General features: G+C 47.6%; 1 protein-coding gene across 9 annotated transcripts in view; it reads left to right on the forward strand.

Moving 5' to 3' along the window:
* pard3ab (par-3 family cell polarity regulator alpha, b) overlaps positions 1 to 14,042 on the forward strand; it is a 44,963-nt gene extending 30,921 nt beyond the window's left edge. For 2 of the 9 annotated variants that reach the window (XM_085929397.1, XM_085929396.1), the window contains exons 16-25: positions 1,340 to 1,529; positions 1,626 to 1,783; positions 2,313 to 2,357; positions 3,936 to 4,238; positions 4,676 to 4,919; positions 5,024 to 5,140; positions 5,219 to 5,422; positions 9,852 to 9,984; positions 11,080 to 11,204; positions 11,694 to 14,042. In XM_085929397.1, coding sequence (XP_085785523.1) covers positions 1,340 to 1,529; positions 1,626 to 1,783; positions 2,313 to 2,357; positions 3,936 to 4,238; positions 4,676 to 4,919; positions 5,024 to 5,140; positions 5,219 to 5,422; positions 9,852 to 9,984; positions 11,080 to 11,204; positions 11,694 to 12,069 — 1,895 coding nt within the window. In that variant the 3' untranslated portion in view covers positions 12,070 to 14,042. The other 7 variants (XM_085929400.1, XM_085929399.1, XR_015068135.1 and 4 more) reach the window with 6 other exon arrangements.
* The last annotated feature ends 4,732 nt before the right edge of the window (positions 14,043 to 18,774 follow it).

An 18,774-nucleotide genomic window follows, 5' to 3' on the forward strand; every position in this document is an offset into this window, starting at 1 on the left:
CTCCAAAGACCTCCCACTTCAGACCGCAAGTAGTCCCTCCCCCCAAAAAAAGGTTCCGCAACAGGCATGAAAGCCCCGCCGGATGCCAGATAAAGGCCACCAAGACATTTTTTATTTTCCCAAGAGGAGAAGCTCAGAAATAGAGGCGATATTCCTTTTCCCTTCAAGACAGAAGGAGCATTTGTTGCAAAGAAAAAAGGGGGGGGGGGAAAACAAAAAAAAAGAATTACAGTCAGGTTAGATTCTGGTTTGAGATGAAAAGCTGAGCGTTAAATGAGTCCATCTTACAAGACAATATGCAATAATCCATTTTTATGATGTCATTGTAAAGTAGGTGTTTCTTCAAATGTATTGCTGCAAAAGTACATTTTCATGATATGTTGCCATGATTCATTCTAATTGGAAGACAATATGAATTTCTTCTTTCATAATGCAAAATGACTGGCTCCACTTCCTTTCCGATCCACTGGGATTCTCTCGGCTTCCAATGCCATACGACCGATCGTACGATTCCCTCCTATGATGATAAACTAGGCTCTAATGCCATTCAAATGCTTTTCTTAATGTACCATTTTACAATTCTACATCAATATTTTTCGTGCCCCGCTAAAAAACACAACCCAACGCACACGCACACACACACACGTACGTTCATTTGGAAGTAGGGATTAAGCCTTGCACTGTGTGCGAGCGAAGGGTTTAAGGCCGGCTTTCCGGCGGGAGAGAGCGCCGACTTATTGTCCTTCCCCGCCTCACTTTTTATCTTCATTTGCGCCGGTGGCGCAGCTTGAATGAATCACACTGTTGCCACAACGGAACACCGCTGTGCCCGATGACAAACTCTCTAAGCTGATTAGCCCGCATCACATCGCCTTGCCTTTGCCCGCCGTCCCCAATGTGTTCTTCGCTTTAAGACAAGGTTTTTTTCTTTTATTCCTGATCTTTTTCTATGCGTTATTCATGTGCACTCTTGTCTGCATCAGCGACCGGTCCTCTCGTGTGAATCATAACATGAATTAAGTGACTTCCAACAAAATTGGAGTCAGTCGTTGCCAATTTCTTTAGAGGGTGAATTGTATTGTGAATCTCATCGATGGAAATTGGAAAGAATTGTTTTTTATTGTAATAGGACTGAATCGTGTTGGAATTTGCGTGAGTGAAATCATTCCTTCCCGTTTTTCGCAACCGAGACATTTCAAATTGACAATGGAGAAAATGCACAAATGTAAATGTAATATGATTCAGTTCGATCTGTAATGACTCGATGATCAAAAGTAATGACCGATCGATTTGATAATTGTCAATGAGTGTTCAATTAATCATTACATTTTGTTGGCAGGCCACTACCAGCTTTCTCCCACTGTCAACATGCCGCAAGACGACACGGTCATCATCGAGGACGACGGGCCGCCGCTCCTACCCCCTCACCTGTCGGACCAGTCGTCAGCCAGTTCCCACGACGACGTCGGCGCAAGCGGCGGCAACGTGACGCCGTCCTGGGTGGAAGAGATGCCCGGTCCCAACCGCAGGTGACAAACAAACACGATTATATCCAGAGACATCGTCATGAATCATTATTATTATTTTTTATTGTAGACCAACATTTGTGCCTTGTTGCTGCATAGCTCGCAGGTTGAGGACGAGAGCCACGCAGACGGCGACGACGCCTTCCGGCGCGAAGGTTTCGGTCGCCAGAGCATGTCGGAGAAGCGCACCAAGCAGTTTGGCGACGCCTCGCAGCTTGAGATCATCAAGACGCGCAAGTCCAAGAGCATGGACCTCGGTAGCTACTCCTTCCCCTTGAATATGCCATCGATTAGCCTTAGCCACGCTTCCAAGTTCACAAAGTAGGGCTGGGCGATGAATCCATCTTTCAGCCACCTTCTCATTAACAATTAACCATTCTTCATTTGACGGCCATATTGCCCAGCCCTACCAAGAAGGGTTTTTCCGCATTCTGTGTCAATTGCTGTCGAGCATCGGGCCTAAATCCAAATGGCGACCCATCAAAGCTTTTCCCCCCCCCCAAACTCTTGTAACAATTTACGCTGCTCATCTTCTTCAAAGTCTTCCTCTTTGGGCCTACTCCTAAACGGCTTTTCATCCTCCTCTTTCGCAACGTCAAGTGCAGCCATCTCGGCCTCCCTGCGTCCATTCTTCCTCTCACTCACTTGCTCGCTACGCTGGCACGGCATGCCACCCGTAACGTTTGTGATGTTGCATGAGGAATGTCATGAGCACTAACTGAAGCCCCGAATCTTTTGCCCCGCCCGTCCCCTCCCTCCCTCCCCGTCTTCCACTTCCTTTAACAGTAGCTGACGAGATTAACCTCAGCCCTCGTCCTGATGCCGACACAGGTAAGGCTAGTAGTTAGCAGGCGCGCGACACGCTAACGTAACTTCAATCACCTTCACGACGGCCCAGTGACAAGATGAGATGCAATTTCAGCTCTTATTCTGAAACCGGACCCGTTGCGTTAATCATCAGTGATTGATTGCTTTCCCCTTGAATTGAGCAGCTTGACAAATGACTTTGAGGGAAACGTAAGGGATGTTTTCCTTGTTCCATGTTTTCCTTAAGTGAGTTTTAGCAAATCTTACTGGCCAGTATTTTTTTTTGTCTGTTTCCATCTTCCTGATATTTGGGAGAGCAAAAAGCAACGTACCATACACTGTTCACCAATTTCATCTGAACATTCATCATGTTGCGTTGTATTGGAGACAGAACCTCATTTACTCCCCCCTCCCTTCCTGCATAATGAGCAGCAGTGTTCACTTTTGAGGTCACTGTTAAAGATGGCACATTTCATTTTCTTCTTTTTTTTTTTTTTCAAGCCGCAGATGACTTTGGCGTGGCTAATTACGCCGCCCGTGTGCAGCGTCCTCGATTGAGGCGGACCGTTGACAGCGAGTCATCCGTCACTGTCGAGCCCGCGCTCTTTTTGGCGACCTAGCGGCAACGAAGTCGCTCGCTAATTATCATTGCTCGCTTTAGCGCTGCGCATGTCAGATTGAGACTGCGCAACAACAGGCAACGTTTGCATCTCGAAGGAGACCTTTTGAAACATTTCTGAATTAGAGACAGTTTTACAGCATCTTCTGATTGTGGTCGATTTGGCTTGATTTAAGGGGCGGAGCCATTTTCTGGCCCCATGCCGTGTGGCAGTCTGCTTGCTTCTATAAAAAGAACCAATGTCGACGCCTCCGTTGCTTTGGCGGGTGCTACATTTCAGAAGCCAGCCACCGAAATACGTCCACGTGTTGCTAAGTGTCGTGGTAACACGGTCCCGCTTACCTTCAGGCTGCTGCCGCTGCTTCTTTAGCTCTGGAACTTCAGCCAGCCTCGCTGCCAAGTCACTGGTGGAAAAACTCGGCGTGCCGGCCAATTCGGTAAATTTGCCAAATTGTGACATCACAGCGGCGTCAACTTCAGAAGGCCTCGCTCGCTGAGACACATTTTCGATGGGCGGGCGGGCGCTCCAGACACAACGATCTGCATGTTGTGACATTAAAATTTTCCATCACATGTCCCCTTTCAAAAGCTTCACAGCTGCAGCGTAGCCAGTAAAAAGTTCTGGTACGTATTTATACAAAGCTGCTGAGAGTTTTTTCCAAATTTGCTTTGAGATGTTCAGTCTCCTCTGGGGTGATGTTAAAATAATCACATGCTCATAAATAATGTACGCTCTGTTTGACGGAGACCAAACAAGACGTGGACGACCTTCGGCTGGCTTTTCAAAGTCGAAGGTGCCTCAAAGGTGGCCCAGACAGACACACAGCAGAAATCAGGGCTGCTTACCTCACCAGTGAAATTGTTCTTGGGAGTGAAGAATTTCTCCGGAACCGATGGGCAAACCGCAATTACGTTTATTTGTCGACATTTCTGATCGGTTGCAAAGAAGCGTTCCATTGATGGCACCTCGCTGTGTTTATCAGGTTCGTCCACGAGGGACGTGGGTCCGTCGTTGGGCCTTAAGAAGTCCAGTTCCCTGGAGAGTCTCCAGACGGCTGTGGCCGAGGCCACGCTCAACGGCGACCTTCCTTTCCACCGGCCCCGTCCTCGCATCATCCGAGGCCGCGGCTGCAACGAGAGCTTCCGCGCCGCCATTGACAAGTCGTACGACCGGCCGGCCGCCGAGGACGAAGACGAGGGCATGGAAACCCGTAAGACCTTCGTCTTCAAACCGCGTGGCTCGCCGATCGCAATTTTCCTTCCCCGGCGAGGACCTCGGTTACCACGTAACTCGCCGCCTGGTGCCTGAAACTTTGCATTGTGACGCATGGGCGTGATAGCATCTTGGCTAACAACTGGGTGCTAACCGTTAATTGCGTTTTCGGGTGGCAAAGATCCCCGTTGCATCATTCGCATCGCCGTGGCAACCACATCAGGCAGTGGGGCCTTACGGACTGATTATTCTTTCTAACCTCAACTTGAAATGTGACTTTGGAGGTTATTCCTTTCCACGACGTGGTTCAAGTTTCTTGCTGCTACGAGTTACTTTAAGATTGCTTCCCTACATCGAGTTACTTGCGACTTTGTTTGATTCCCAACATTCCATTAACTCTTGGTAAAAGTTAGCCACAGCTTCAGAATCCTTTGTTTACTTTTCCCTACATCATCAAAGTTCCCACACGACAGCTTCCTGAGTCAAAACGTGAGTTTGTGTGTCTCGTAGTGGAAGAAGACACGGAGGAGAGTTCTCGCTCAGGTCGAGATTCCGTGTCTACGGTGGCAGAGTTGACGCCGCCGTCGCCCGGCGGAGAAAGGCCGACGTCGGCGATGCTCAACGGCAACGTGAGAGCCAAAGACGACAAGAAGGACAAAAGCGGCAAGGACAAGAAGAAGGGGGATGCGCACAAGGACAAAGACAAAGCAAAAGCCAAGAAAGGGATGCTCAAGGGACTCGGAGAGATGTTCAGGTAAAATGGATCGATCATTTGCAAAATGTGAGGCTCGTTTGGAGGTTTGACGTCGACATTCTCGGCCCAGCTTCTCTGCTTGAAAAGCTTTTTGCCGTTTTCAGGATCGGGAAGCACCGCAAAGACGACAGGATGGAACGCAAAGGTTCCAACAAATGGCGGCACGAGGAGACGCAAGTTTCGGATGAGGAGACGCTTAAGATGAAGATGGAGCAAGAAAGGTGACTGGGATTAAAATTCTATGACTAACTTTGCCAGTACTATGCCAGTACAAAAGAGTAAGACCCGTGCGATGGCAGGATCCAAGCCAAGACGCGCGAGCTGCGTGAGCGGCAGGCACGGGAGCGAGACTACGCCGAGATCCCGGACACCAGCCGCGAGACGGAGAGGTCCTCGGAGGACGAGCGGGCGTACGGCGGTGACCGCTACTCACGCTTGCCCCACCATCAACACCAGCACCTGGATTCCCTCTACACACACGTCAGCAAAGTGTCTACAGATAGGTACGTCCTCTACTTGCCACCATTTGCCAATTCCTTTGTACCGCTGTTGGCATGACTGCACCCCGTGACTTCTTATTTTTTTGGTTTTTTTAATCGTGTGTGATGGGACAGTGTGACCTTTCCACCGGTTCATTTTGGTATTTGTGCAAAAGGTCTTAGCGGACTGGTTCCGGCGAGCCCGAGGCGCAAACAAGCACACCTGTAGGAGAAAGTAATCACAAGATGGCGGCTAAATGTCAGCACACAATGCGGACTTCTCCCGAAATGAAAGCTTTTCAATGTCTGACCTTTGTTTTACTCGGTTTGCGCTCTCGCTTGCCGACCGGCTGTCACATTTTCACTCGGCCGTTCTCTACTTGAGCTGGAACTTTTATTCCCTCTGCTCCTTTCACACGGAGCCATGCCAACAACAACAAACGCAACCAAACAAGAATTTTAACTAATGTGGCAATAACTGGACTAGACGGCTTCAACCAGTCATCCAATAATGCCACGCGTGAACCTTTGGCACAAGTTTACATTCCTCAAATCGGATTTTGACACGCGACTCGAGAGGCTCTCGGACGTTCTGCTCCTCTTGTTGCCATAGCGATGATACAATAACAGCATCATTCCTAACTTTGCCGGGATACTGTGTCCATTCCCACCGCTGCAATCGTAAAATAAACACACCCGAGATACAGAAAGTGGATATCCTCTTGGAAGACGGGAAGTGAGGGAGGCTGATGTTTGTCAGCTTTTGCGGCTCCAGTCAGAAACCGGCCGAGAGCCTGAGTCCAAGCAAAAATTGCTTAAAAGGTTGTTCTGGTCCTGGGCACCGCCGGCCCAGATTGTGGCCAAATCAACGAGCGGCGGCGTTAATCTAGCCAGACGACTGTTTGGTCACGCCCCAAAATTGTGCCGGCGGGCAGTTTTGGACTTGTTGGACTTTTCATCTTGATCCTGCCATGCTCAGCGCAAACGTTTTGCCGGCAAGAACGCGGAGCGGATGATTGACATCTGGCATCGTAATCCCGCAGAGGCAAAGCACAATGAAATCCTCTCTTCTTCTTTTTTTTTTTCCTTGCTCAAACGCTGAACTGATGTTCTTGTTTGAATGATTTCTTGGCAACACCAAAGCCAGCACTCCTCGCCCTTTTGTCCTTGAACGAGCATGAGACTGAAGCGCCATTTTTCTTATGCTCTATCCTCTGCTCGCAATGCTGAGAGAAAAGCTCCCGGGGATTTTCACCGGCTCTTTATTGAATGGCCGAGGGAATCAACTGGGGGAAAAAAAGAGGGCGCCTGCAAACATGCTCGTCTGCCTTTTGGCAGTCTGATAAGACGCTCGGCGTGACGCTCGTGTGGGGAACATCCTAGTCGAGGCTTTGAGTTGACTTTGATTTCCTGAGCCCTCGTCAAGTGAGGGAAAAGTTTGGCGCATTCGCGACGACGCCCGAGAAGAGCGCAGATCGTTTTTGGCGCTGGCGAACTAAGCAGGCGTAGCAGGAACAGAGTCTGGCGGCTTTGCCAGCGGGGTCGCCGGCGTGGGAAAAGCTGAGGACGCAAACGTGAACCTCGATGGGCCGCCTCGGGCGCGCCAGGCGCCTTCCTTCGCGACTCTTAACTTTGGCAGGAAAGTGCCTGCCTCAGCAAAGGAAGCATTTGCGTAGCTCGGCGTTTTTTTGGTTGCTCTGTTGCGCTTGATCTTCCGGTTCCTCTCGTTTGCTTTCCGCTCCGGGCTGCGCGCTACCCACGAAATGAACTACGGCAGTTCGCTTGGCGTTGCCGCAAATGAAGTCGCCGAGCAGCCGAAATAGAAATAATAATATTTGGTGAATGGGCGGCGTCCATTAAAAAGAAGCAGAGGCGGGCTTCCTCAAGTTTCAAAATGTTATTTTTAATTTCAACATAAACAATTAAAAGCCAATGGAGCAAATGTTTGCTCTGCGGCCCGTCCTTGGACTTCTTGGATGGAGCGAGCCTCGCATCCTTTTAGGCGGCCATTACTGTCAGCATGGAATCCACTTAAGGTGTTTAATATTCAACGCGGCAGGAAGGAAAGGATTTTGTTTTTATCTTCAGCTGGACCAACCCTGACTGACGATATGTCACAGCGGCAGCGGGGGATTTTGTTCCGGCACAGCTTGAGAGGATGGGATTGACAGAGATGAGATGGGGGGGGGCTCTGGTCTTTGTGGTGTGACATCGGTGTGCTTCTAAAAAGCTCCTGACCCACATTTCATGTCAGCGTGCGTGTTCTATGAAAAGCATCTAAAATGGATGTGGACGACGGCTACCTTGGGTTCCGATCAAAACGGGTGAGAGGCGCGCGCTTGATGCCACCATGTCGGAAGCGAGCTCGCCGCCTGGCGCGTCGCCTGTTATTGTGTGCCTTGTATTCTTTCTGGAATCTTCTCTTTTGTGCTCCCGGCCAAGCTGTGCCCATAACAAGCTTTGCTTTATCTTTCAACGTTTTGTAGGTTAGCAGCCGATTGCGCTTTGTGATGGCGCAACAGAGCGCACGTGAACTGGAGCCCTCTCATTGTTTTGTGGCGTAATGGCCGCCTGGGGGCGAAGGCAGCGAGCCGGTCACGTCACGCGATTAGACGGCGGTGACCACCGAGGGGGTGTCTTTGATTGTTTGTGGGCCAAAAGCATTCGAACAAGAAGTCCGGCTTTGCGTGATCTCCAAACACACGCAAAATGTACTTAATTTTGCTGAATTTGTTGAGCAGAAATTGCATTTTTCTTTTCTCTCCTTATTCTCCTTTTCCATTTTCTCCTCCTTCATTCTACCTCTGAACTCCATTTTCTCTAAATGTTCTTCTCCACCCTCTTCGTTTCCTTTTTCTCCTCCCTTTTTCATCCTCTCTTGCCATCCTTCATCTTGTCATTGGTGCACTCATTCAAGTGTTTTCCGCGGGTCTTCATCGTCCAAAGTGATGGCCGTAATTGATCGGCCATTAACGTGGCGCGGCGTCAATCAAATCCAAAGCGGACTTCCGCAGGATGTGCGACATGTATTGATTGGTCGTTATTTGCACTAATGAGTCTGGGGACAGATCGTAGTCGCGTTGGCCGTCGGGCGATAAAAAACAGTTGTGAATCAATAAGCCGCAACGCTTCGCTAACTCATCTCCCATATTTCTCCTCAAGAGCCATGTTTTGCAAAAATGAAAAGTCAAATCATTTGATTTCTGGAATGGTTCCCCAAAACTTTCTGTGTGTGTGTCCGCGCATGCTAACCTCATCCGAATGTCCAGCTGAACCCCCCCCCCCCCCCCCCCAAATCTCCTTAATGTCTTATTTATTACCCCTCTGGCTTTCCATCAAGCAGCTTGTGTGTTCTCCAGGGGTTGGTTTCATATGATGCTAGAACATAGTCTGGACCCTGATTCCCCGCAGCCCCCCCTCCACCATCTCTTTGAGGCCCTCGCCAGCCTCCCCCTCGGTGGCATCGGTCTAATCTCTAAAATATTGGCCTGCAGCATTTCAGCCATCCTCGCATCCCCGCGGCCATCCCACTGGCTCTCCGGCTGGCAGAACAGCCGAGAACCCTTTTAGGCCGTCGACGCTTTTCTCTGCATCAATCTTTCTGTCTTGTCTGAGTGTTCAAGACTGCCAGCGTTCAATTTTTTTTTTATTTTTGCTTTACAACTTCCTTCTGCTTACACTTGCCCACTATCTTCCTTCCTCCCTGGCTTTCTTTATCTTGTGCCCCCCCTCCCTCAAGCATTCAAACCCGCTTCCCATCCTGGGATATCTTCTCCAGACAGCCGCAGACATCCTCTGGAGGGATTGCATCAAGCGTGTCGCTGACACCCTTTGACTTTTCTTTTCCATCCACGGCGCTCTTTGATGGCTGTGTCTGTCTTCCCCATTGCCATGATGGTTGGGGGAGGATGTCTGAATGCTAGTTCTTGAAAAATAGCCTTAAAATGCAGTGTTTGGAGCACTGATGTAATCGGCTAATATCGGATTAGCTCTAGTCAACTAATCAGCAAGTAGATTTTAAATCAAAATCGTTTGTCTTTCCTGAGACTCGAAAGCAGTATTGTTGTTTCCGTTTTGCCTCCGAATGGGAACGCACGGGGAATGGATGCTCAGCGCTAGCCAAAGATTAGCATGCTCAACACGTCTGTGTTGACGCCGCAGAAAGATTAGCGACGCTCGCATCAACAAGACATTGATTCGCGGGTTATCCGGATTCTTCTCAGCTTTGGCCGCCCATTAAGCGGCTTTGCTGACCCGACGATGACTTGGGAGCGGAACGTGGCTGAGTTGCAAAGGCCGCACGAGGAAGCGTTTGTCTTGCTCGATTTTTTTCCAACTCTGAGCCTCGAAGGCATCGAGGGGCTTGGTCGTCGCTTTTGATTGACATCGGTCAGCCGCTCTGACAATCGATATGACGCACACACTCTCTCTCACACATCTGTGCTTGCTTTAGCAACCGCGTGGCCCCGAGCAACCATGACCGGATACAGCGGTTGAGGCAGGAGTTCCAGCAAGCGCAAAACCTTCCGGAGGACAACAACGCCGACGACGACCGCCGCCGTGCATTGAGCTTCGACCAGCCCTGGGTGAGTGTCTGACAACCGGACCGGACGGGACACTAAGCAACCACTAACCATCGCGCAGACTTGTTTGGATGCCCACCCAACGCTAACAAAGCTCCCGTGCGCTCCTCCGAACCGTTTGCATGCTGTCATCGCCCCTCGTCTCGGTGGTCCTTTTGTTTCTGTCAATCATCGGCATGGACACGCCCACCAAGTTGGCAAAGTGGAGGAGTGACTGCGAATGCCTGTGTTTTGTTGTGCGTCGTCGTCGTCAGACAGTTGTCGTTATCAACTGTCGTCAGATGTTTTTATTGCCTTTCTCACACGTTTAATGAGCAAAATGATCAAAGGTAGCTTATTTGAGACAATTTGAATGCAAACTGACATTAAAATGATGATCTTATCCATTTTTTTCTCTTTTGAAATCTTTGAATTTTAGGCACAATTGTACTTTTGTGACGTCTGAATGTTCAATGTTATTTATAGCCCTCATCTTTTTTTGGATATCTTGTGTTTATGTTGATGTGCTGCTGTGGTTGGTCTTCTAAATTTTCATAAAGTCACAGAGAGCCTAAAGACTCAATCTCCTTTTTTTTTTATCTGTGTGATCCATTTTTTTCTGACTCTGATAATGAGAAGTATAACAAAAAAAAGCTTAGGAGCACATTCTGCTCATCCTTGTCGAGGAGAGAGCAAAGCATGGTGGGAAAAAGACAACAATGAAGGCTTTGAGGCACCCCATGTTCTCCATTTTGATGGCTGTGAGTGTTGCACGGAAAAGGGGCCAGGGTCTCGCCTTTGTCCGACACGTTGTGCTCAGAGTCCATGAATTAACCATGACTAACATCTTCATCCTCAGTAACTTGTGTCCGAGTATCCAGCATGCTTCTCCCTTCACTCCGTCCCCTCCCGTTTTGTTTGTTGTCACCTGACCGCATCATTATGACATCATCACGACGGGTAAGTGACTTCGTGCGTACCTCGTCGGGTGACTCTTCGTTATCTTCCGATTAGGCTATCAAAATAAAATACTGGTTTTTATTTTTAAACAAAAAGTTTCCAACTCTTAGCACATTTTCAATGCGGCGTGACGACAATGGCGCGTGTTGTCGTTTGCAGTCGGACAGTCCCAGCGCGGGCCAGCTGCCGGGTCGTCACTCTGTGTCGGTGGAGGTTCAGATGCAGCGTCAGAGGCAGGAAGATGCTTTTGCTCAGGCTCAGCGGCAGTACAGCTCGCTGCCACGGTAAGAATCCCAACACGGCACCGTTGCGGAGCTTCAAACATTCACGGCTGCCAGACTTTTTATCTTTTGTATGTTGGCACACGTGGCTTGCATGTGTGTGCACTGTTTTCGTATGTTCCTTCGTATGTGCCCTCAAGCTCACACGAGGCCGTCTTTGTTCACATGAAATGAGAGGGCATGACGACAAAGAAGATTGTGAACCGCCCAAGCGTGCAGCAGAAGAAAAGCAAAGCCGAGCTTTATTTTCCGACTCGGCGAGTGGCGACAGATAGTGAAAATCAGACGTGTTCGCTTCATGCTCACATTGAAACGAGTGCGAGGAGGACAACAATTGCGTGTTTTGTTCCTTTTAAAATGTGGGTTAGCAACAAGCTAGCCCAAGGCAAACTGGCCCGTTTTATTTATTTATTATTTCTTAAATGAAGACACGGTATATATTTGTCGATAGTTCATGTTTGGGTTAATGAGATGTTTTATTTTGTTACATAGCCAACCCCGGAAGACTGCCAGCTCCATCTCCCAGGACCCTTGGGAAAAGTCGTGCCCGACCAACGAGGTCTTCCAGGCGGTCAAGGACAATCCTCGCTACTCCAGCTACCAAGGGGCCCGCAACGGCTTCCCCAGCGTGGCCAACGTCAATGCCAGGGTCCTCCTGGAGGCGCAGGAGCTCCTCCGCCAAGAGCAGAGGCGGCGAGACCTGGAGGCCAAGGACCGGGCCTCCCCCAGGCACCCGAGGGCCTCCCCCAGGGCTTCCCCGGCGGCATCCCCCAAGGGCCCGTACCGCCACGACGTGCCGCCTTCGCCCTCGCAGCTGGCCAGACTCAACCGCATAGGCTCAGAGAAAGGACGACTCTTTTATTCCTGAGGGAGGGGCGCCCGGTACATTCTTTTTGTGACACGTTTGGCGACAGCATCCGTTCTGTGAACCAAAATTGTTGGAACCCACCTCCGGATGTGGCTCAACCTTCCTTGTCTTCATTTATTTTTTCCTGACACCAATTTTGGGTTTTCCACCTCATTGCTAGGCTAACATCCTAGTCAGCCTGGATAGTGACAGTTCATCGACTTCCAGTTCATCCTACCAAAATAAGCGTTAAATGTGCTTTTAATTGAATTTTGCACCTCAAAGCTAAGCTGCCACGCTAACATAGCAACGCGAGTTCACCATCGAAGGACAGTGCCGCATTTGTGAAGATTTGTATTCTCCACTTCAATGCTGTGCTACATTCAATTCATTCTCACGAGAGCGAAAGAAAACTGAAATGTTGGTGTTGGCTTCTGTGTCCCAAGCCGATTAATCGCTCCGGACCCACATGTCCTGATTCGGACAACTTCATGGCCTCTCTTCCAAAATAAGACTCGTCTCCCCAAAGAGATGCAAAATAGGAGACCCGGCGTATCGCTAATAAAACTATAAAGCCCCTCCCCCTTCATAAATAATGAATGAGGTGCCATCTCCATGGAGGAGGTTCTGCCAGCAAGGGCTGACAGCTCTGATCTGCTGCCCCCCCCCCCCCCCCCCAGACACACATTCTCCTCCTCCGCCACCACTCTGGGCTCGACTCACTTGGCCTGCCTGCCGCTCCGAGCCGGCATTGTTGTTGTTCATTATTTTACCTCGATGCCGTCACCCCCCCCCCCCCCCCCCCCCCACCACCACCACCACTTCATTGTCACCCTCCTCCATTTCCCCTTCTGCTTCCTCTCACGGGCTGCTCTCTAACACTGAATTTTTCATCGCCAGCCACCTGCTGCCCTCACTACAAAAAGAAAAACAGACACAGACCAACCACAAATGAGTTCATTTTGACACAATTAGGCCTTTGAGTGTCAGCATGCTAGCTGACCAGCATGTGTCATGAGCTAACACAACATTGCTCACACCGTTTTAGTGAAATTAGCGTGGCCTTGTTAGCCCTTAATGCTTCATTAGCGACACTGTCAGGGCCACAATTTAGACATCAATTTGGCTGTGTCCACTGTTGGTGAATGAGGCCCCGTTGTCAGGGCCCCGCTAGCATCATTGCGGACAAAAATTTCTGTTTGCGTCTTTGTTGCCAACGCTGGTAGTTTCAGCAACTATGCTCGTACCTTGTTAGCGTCATTGCTGGCCACGTTGTTAGTTACTCCCGATTGAAGTTACTGTAATTTCATTCCATGTTGTTTTTGACAAAAGATGAATCTTCGCTGCTGCTAGAAGCTCTCCCAAGCTACGCTACTAACATGAAGGGGAAACAGATCGTTTAATACGTTCATTTCTCAAACTTTCCAAAGAAGCCATAAAAGTTGTTGTATCAAACTTTGCTGTCATGCATTGCGTTCCAGACTAGATGCTAATGAGCTAAGTCGCTAGTTGGCACAATCATGTCAATATTTAATGTGTTAAACTTATGACTTTTTTTTTTTTGTCTTTGTTTCTGTTTTGTGCGTGGAAACAAGTTGACAAGACAAAATGAAGTTTGTGGTCGCCACAGTAACAGATGTGATAGAAAACTGACTGCGGTCGTCTCTATCAAATTGCAACATTGCTAAGTGCCTGATGATAATGATGTCATATTTTACACACAGAAGGATACGACTTTTGCTTATATAGTCTTTGTCATACTACAGTATTTGATGAAATCATGGTACTTCTTCCTCCATTTTGTCTGGACTTTTAGCCCCGCTGTGGCAAGCGGTCAGCCAATTTGGAGCGATGTTTGTATCCTGATTTTTATTTTTCTAACAAAGAATGAATTGTGGAAGCTGATGTGCAATTGTTTTTTGTTTTTTTTGTCATGTTATCATAGGTTGTTGTGTACATATCTAAATGTAGAATAAAAAGAACTTTCTTGTTAACATTGTTGTAATTGTTAGCGCCTTAGAAGCAACATCACTAGAATCACTGCTAGCATTTTTTTTCCAATACTAGCAACATTGTTTGCAACATTGCTATCCACGCTGTTAGCAGCATGTACTCTTGTTAGCAATGATGCTAGTACCTTATATTTCTAGCCGTACGCCAGCATTATTTTAGCAACATGGCCAGCTAATATTACCATTTTTGTTTGTGTATTCTGATATTTGATCCAAAACGACGTGTAGCGGCAGTTTGAATTTTTCAAAGAGATGTGGACGACCTCTGGGTGAAGGTCCTGTGTCAACAGCTTGGAAGCAGATGTAAGGAGGAAGTGATGTCACCTGGGAAGACGACATCGCCATCTGCCTCATCAATGTACTGTAGTGGAAAGATCATCACGTGACGCAATTATCGTTAAGTCGTTTGCATGCAATTTTCTCATCTATAATGTCTATTAAGGGAGGAGGAGGTTCTGTTTTGTTGTAAATGTAAAAAGAAATGTCGTTTGTGCTCTGACTGACCTTTGGTGGCAAATCATTTTCAAAAAAGTATCTGGAGTATAACAGCATGGGTGCAGGTGGAAGTTATCTGCCTCGAAGCAATGTGCTTAGCATGAACATATTGATCTTCTTCATGCTCGTAACCTATTGTTGTTCATGTGTGGAGGGAGTTTTCTAGGTGGAGAGTGAAGACGAGCGTGAGGTCAGAGGGTCATCGTCGAGGGTTTCTAACCTCTAAGGAAGTTGAGCGATGATTGATGGCGGCGTTGCCACCTGCTGAGCATGAACGCTTTTCCTCCGATGAGCGCAGCGTTTTGACCTTTGGGCTTAGCTTGCATCTGCTGTGCCTCGCCACATGTTCTGAAACCTTAGTAAATTTCATCAGCCACCAGCACCTGGACACAAAACTGAGTAGTGCTACCAACATAACCAAGTCCGGAGGTAAGCAGTGTAAATCTTTACCATTGTATTTGCACTACTCTCTGTGCCGATCAATCAATCTGATCAATTTGCCGTAGAGAACTTGCTGGTGGTCTCGTATGGGGGAAAATAGTGTCATGAAATGAGCACATAACGTGTTTATTTTGATTCCATCCGCCCACGGCACAGTCCATTTTTCTCTTATCGGCCTGTGCTGTGCTGTTTGACATGCAGTCCGAGTCTCTATCTGCAGCTTGCACATGCACGAGTCATTTTTAGAATAGCAAAAGACGAGTGCGTGTATGTGCAAGTGTCGTATTGGGGTGACGTTTTGTATATTTTATGAATCTCCCCCTTTCGATCTCACTACCAGTTCGTGCAGTTATGAATGCCTGCAGCATTTTAGATACCGATTGTCACGTTACCAGCGTCAGTTTTGGGATAACGAGCTATATCACGAAGAAAGGTAGGCTGGATTTTATTTCGTCGTTTCGGATATGACTTTTTCATTTTGGCAACTTGATGTTTGGAAACACTCGAGGATCACCAGGGCACCATTTTCCAGATAACCCCCACACCTCCGGCCCCCTCCCTATCCCTAAGCCGTGTCCTCTCCCCATGAAAAAGCCTCACCGAGAATTATGAGGCACTCCATCATCTATGTCCGCTTTGAGAGCCGACAAATGAAAGGCGCTCGCACAGGGACGTCGGGGTGAAAGGGGGTCAGCGCCACTTTGATATTACAGCGCCTTTATACGGGAGGTGCGCATCAGCCCAATGCACGCGTCTCCCACGCCACTTTGATGTCCGCCTCCCTCAGGTCACGACCCCATCACTTAGGAGATTAAAGCTGCAGCTATTAGATGACCTTTCAACTTGGACCCAAAGCAATCATTTAGTTGCCTGGCATGCTAACTAGGCTACCTGTTACCTCACATTTCAATATCATTCTCAACACTTGAAAATATTGATTTATTTTTATAATTCTTTATATCATTTATACTTCATATTTATATCTATAATTCGAAGAAGCAAAACTGCCCAAACAACGCATTTTTAAAAGGGGATTGCACACATGCAGGTTGACTCACCTTCAAGTTGACCTTCATGCACACTCACAGGAGGCCAGCTGCTGAGATCTGATGCAAATATTTCCAAAATCAAAATGGGACAAAAATCAATGAATAATCTGTACCTATGAATAAAACTAACCAAAATAATGTGAAGTAATTAAGACATGACAAACAGAAATGTAATAGTTTGGGGAAAAATCATCATAAATAAATAAAAAAATGTTTAACAGATAAACTATAAATAAAAGATGATTTCAGGACTTCATGTTTTTGATCATGTTTGAACAAGCTTTTTAATTGACTTTATGTTTTTGTCCTCGAGGTCTTTCACAATGGATGCAATTAGCGAGCTGGTTTACCTGCTCTAAAGGTGCACAAATCGTAGTGTTTTACTGATTAACGAGTGAGTGAGTGAGTGAGTGAGTGAGTGAGTGAGTGAGTGAGTGAGTGAGTGAGTGAGTGAGTGAGTGAGTGAGTGAGTGAGTGAGTGAGTGAGTGAGTGAGTGAGTGAGTGAGTGAGTGAGTGAGTGAGTGAGTGAGTGAGTGAGTGAGTGAACGGAACTGCTTGTTTCTGGAGACAATCTCTTCTCAGACATTTTCATTTGTCTTGCGGCTCTTTTGGCTTCACGTTGAAGAAAAAAAAACGAGTCAATTAGAGCGGCCCCGGAGCCACCGGGGCGCCGACTTCATCTGGCTTATGTCGAGCGTTGAGGCATTACATTGCATTCTATTGTATTTTCTCGTCAATACGTCAGTGTGCCCAAAAGACACAAAGGCAAGGCGCTCTGACGCATGGCTGCACATGTAATGTGCCCAACGTACTGAACGCCTGTGATAAAAGACGCAATTCCACCTTTGAAAGTAGCTTTTCATCAAGGACGCCGTGAACAACAGAAAATGGATTTCCAAATGCGAGCTCTCGTTTATGACAGCTTCACAAAGCACAGCACGTTAGGCTAATGCTGTGCGCTATTAACAATAAGCAGCTAACTCCCATCTATGCATGTTAGCGAGCTAATGTAATTGTATTATCTATTTATTTTATTAGCGTCAGAGCTTTTTCTTCAGATGACACTGAAACGGAATGAAAATGTTCACCTGCTTGGTGTGATCATCACTCCGCTTAACATTAGTCGCTTAGTCAAATGCATCATTTCGATTCAATGATGTGGCTGACAGTCTGTGTTTTTTTTTTTTTTTTGTTCAAGTGAGAGAAATCCATTTCCCTTCTGTCCTGTGACGCATTCCGGCTTGCGTGCCGGATCAGATAAAGCTTGGCGTGCCGCACGGGCCGCAATCCATCAGGCGCACGGGTCTTATCCAACCTGGAAATTCAAACTGATTTATTACAAGCAGCGACGGCATCCTTGCGCTCGCTCGCTCGCTCACCGAGATGCGGTGACGATGAAACTCGCAGACGCAAACCTCAAATGGTGTCTGCGGGCGCCACCTCCGCTCCCCGCACTAAAGACACTCTTCCGATTGCTCTGCTGATAGTGGACTGGAGGCCTCTGATTAGACCCTTTGCTGAGGGGGGGGGGGGGGGGTCCCCTAAGAAGGCTAGTCCAAAGTATTCCCTGTCAAAGTCCACATTTGATAAGCTTTGAATCAAAGCCTCGCCAACCCAATTGCAATATTTAAATAAATCCCATTTGGAATAATTGGCTTTGGCCTGCAGTGGTGACTCATTTGAATAATGAACATTGTCTTTGGTCCAAACTTTGAATTCATTGTGTATAATTTAACGACCTTTTTTTTTACCCCAGAGTGACATCGTGTGCATGAATTATGGATGATTTAATTGAATACACCTTAATAATCTCTACAAATGTGTCAGAAACATTTGTGTGTGAACTTGGTCTAAATTGTGGTAACAAACTTGCTTTGTTGTCAACTTGCACAAGGTCTGAGTTGGCCACTAGGTTAGGATTTTTTTCAAATCTATCATTCCTTCACATCTCCTTCAGAATCAAAATTGTGGTGCAGTCTGCTCACTCACGTGTAGCACATGCTATGATAGTCTTTTTGCACTGTTTATTTTTTTGCCACTAGTTGCCGCTTCATTTTGTCGGTGTCTTTGCTTGCTAAACCAGCCAGCCACCTGTTAACCTTGTTTTTGCAGTTTGTTTTCCAGCATCTGACGCTTCTCATGCTGCTGCAGAAATGGTTTGATCCCGCTTTGCAAAGCGCCGATCTTCCCCAGGATCAAAACGTGTGTTAATTGAGTCTCGTCTTCCTGATCTCGGCATATGGCGACGTGATGCGCCGCTTCATGTGGCTTCCCGGGGTGAGCAAATACCTGTTGTTATCCCCCCCTCACACACACACACACACACACACACACACATGCGCACGTGCATGCAGGTGCTAATGAACATGTCCAATGACAGATTAGCGAGTCTCTGGAGACGGCAGGCAGAAGAAACGCGAATGTTTGATCACCCATCATCAAACGATCCCGTTACGAGCATACGAGGAGCTAAGTCGCCTGACGGGCGGTCTTCGCAATTGTCATTGTCGTGGTTTAGAACAAATTCTTTGAAGGCCCGTTCCAAGCAGTGTGTGTTCTCGTGCGTGTTGTCTGGCCAAAACAGTTGACATCAAATGCTGAGGTTTTTTTTTTTTACTTTTCAAGAATATAACTTCACTTTCAACTGTTAAATTTTAGCATGTTTTGTCGCATAATGTTAGCATAAGCATTAGCATTGAAAAATCAATCTGGGAAGTTCACATTAAAT

This window comes from Syngnathus leptorhynchus, chromosome 14 (assembly GCF_054491065.1).
Source record: "Syngnathus leptorhynchus isolate UIUO chromosome 14, UIUO_Slep, whole genome shotgun sequence".
Taxonomy (NCBI): Eukaryota; Metazoa; Chordata; class Actinopteri; order Syngnathiformes; family Syngnathidae; genus Syngnathus; species Syngnathus leptorhynchus.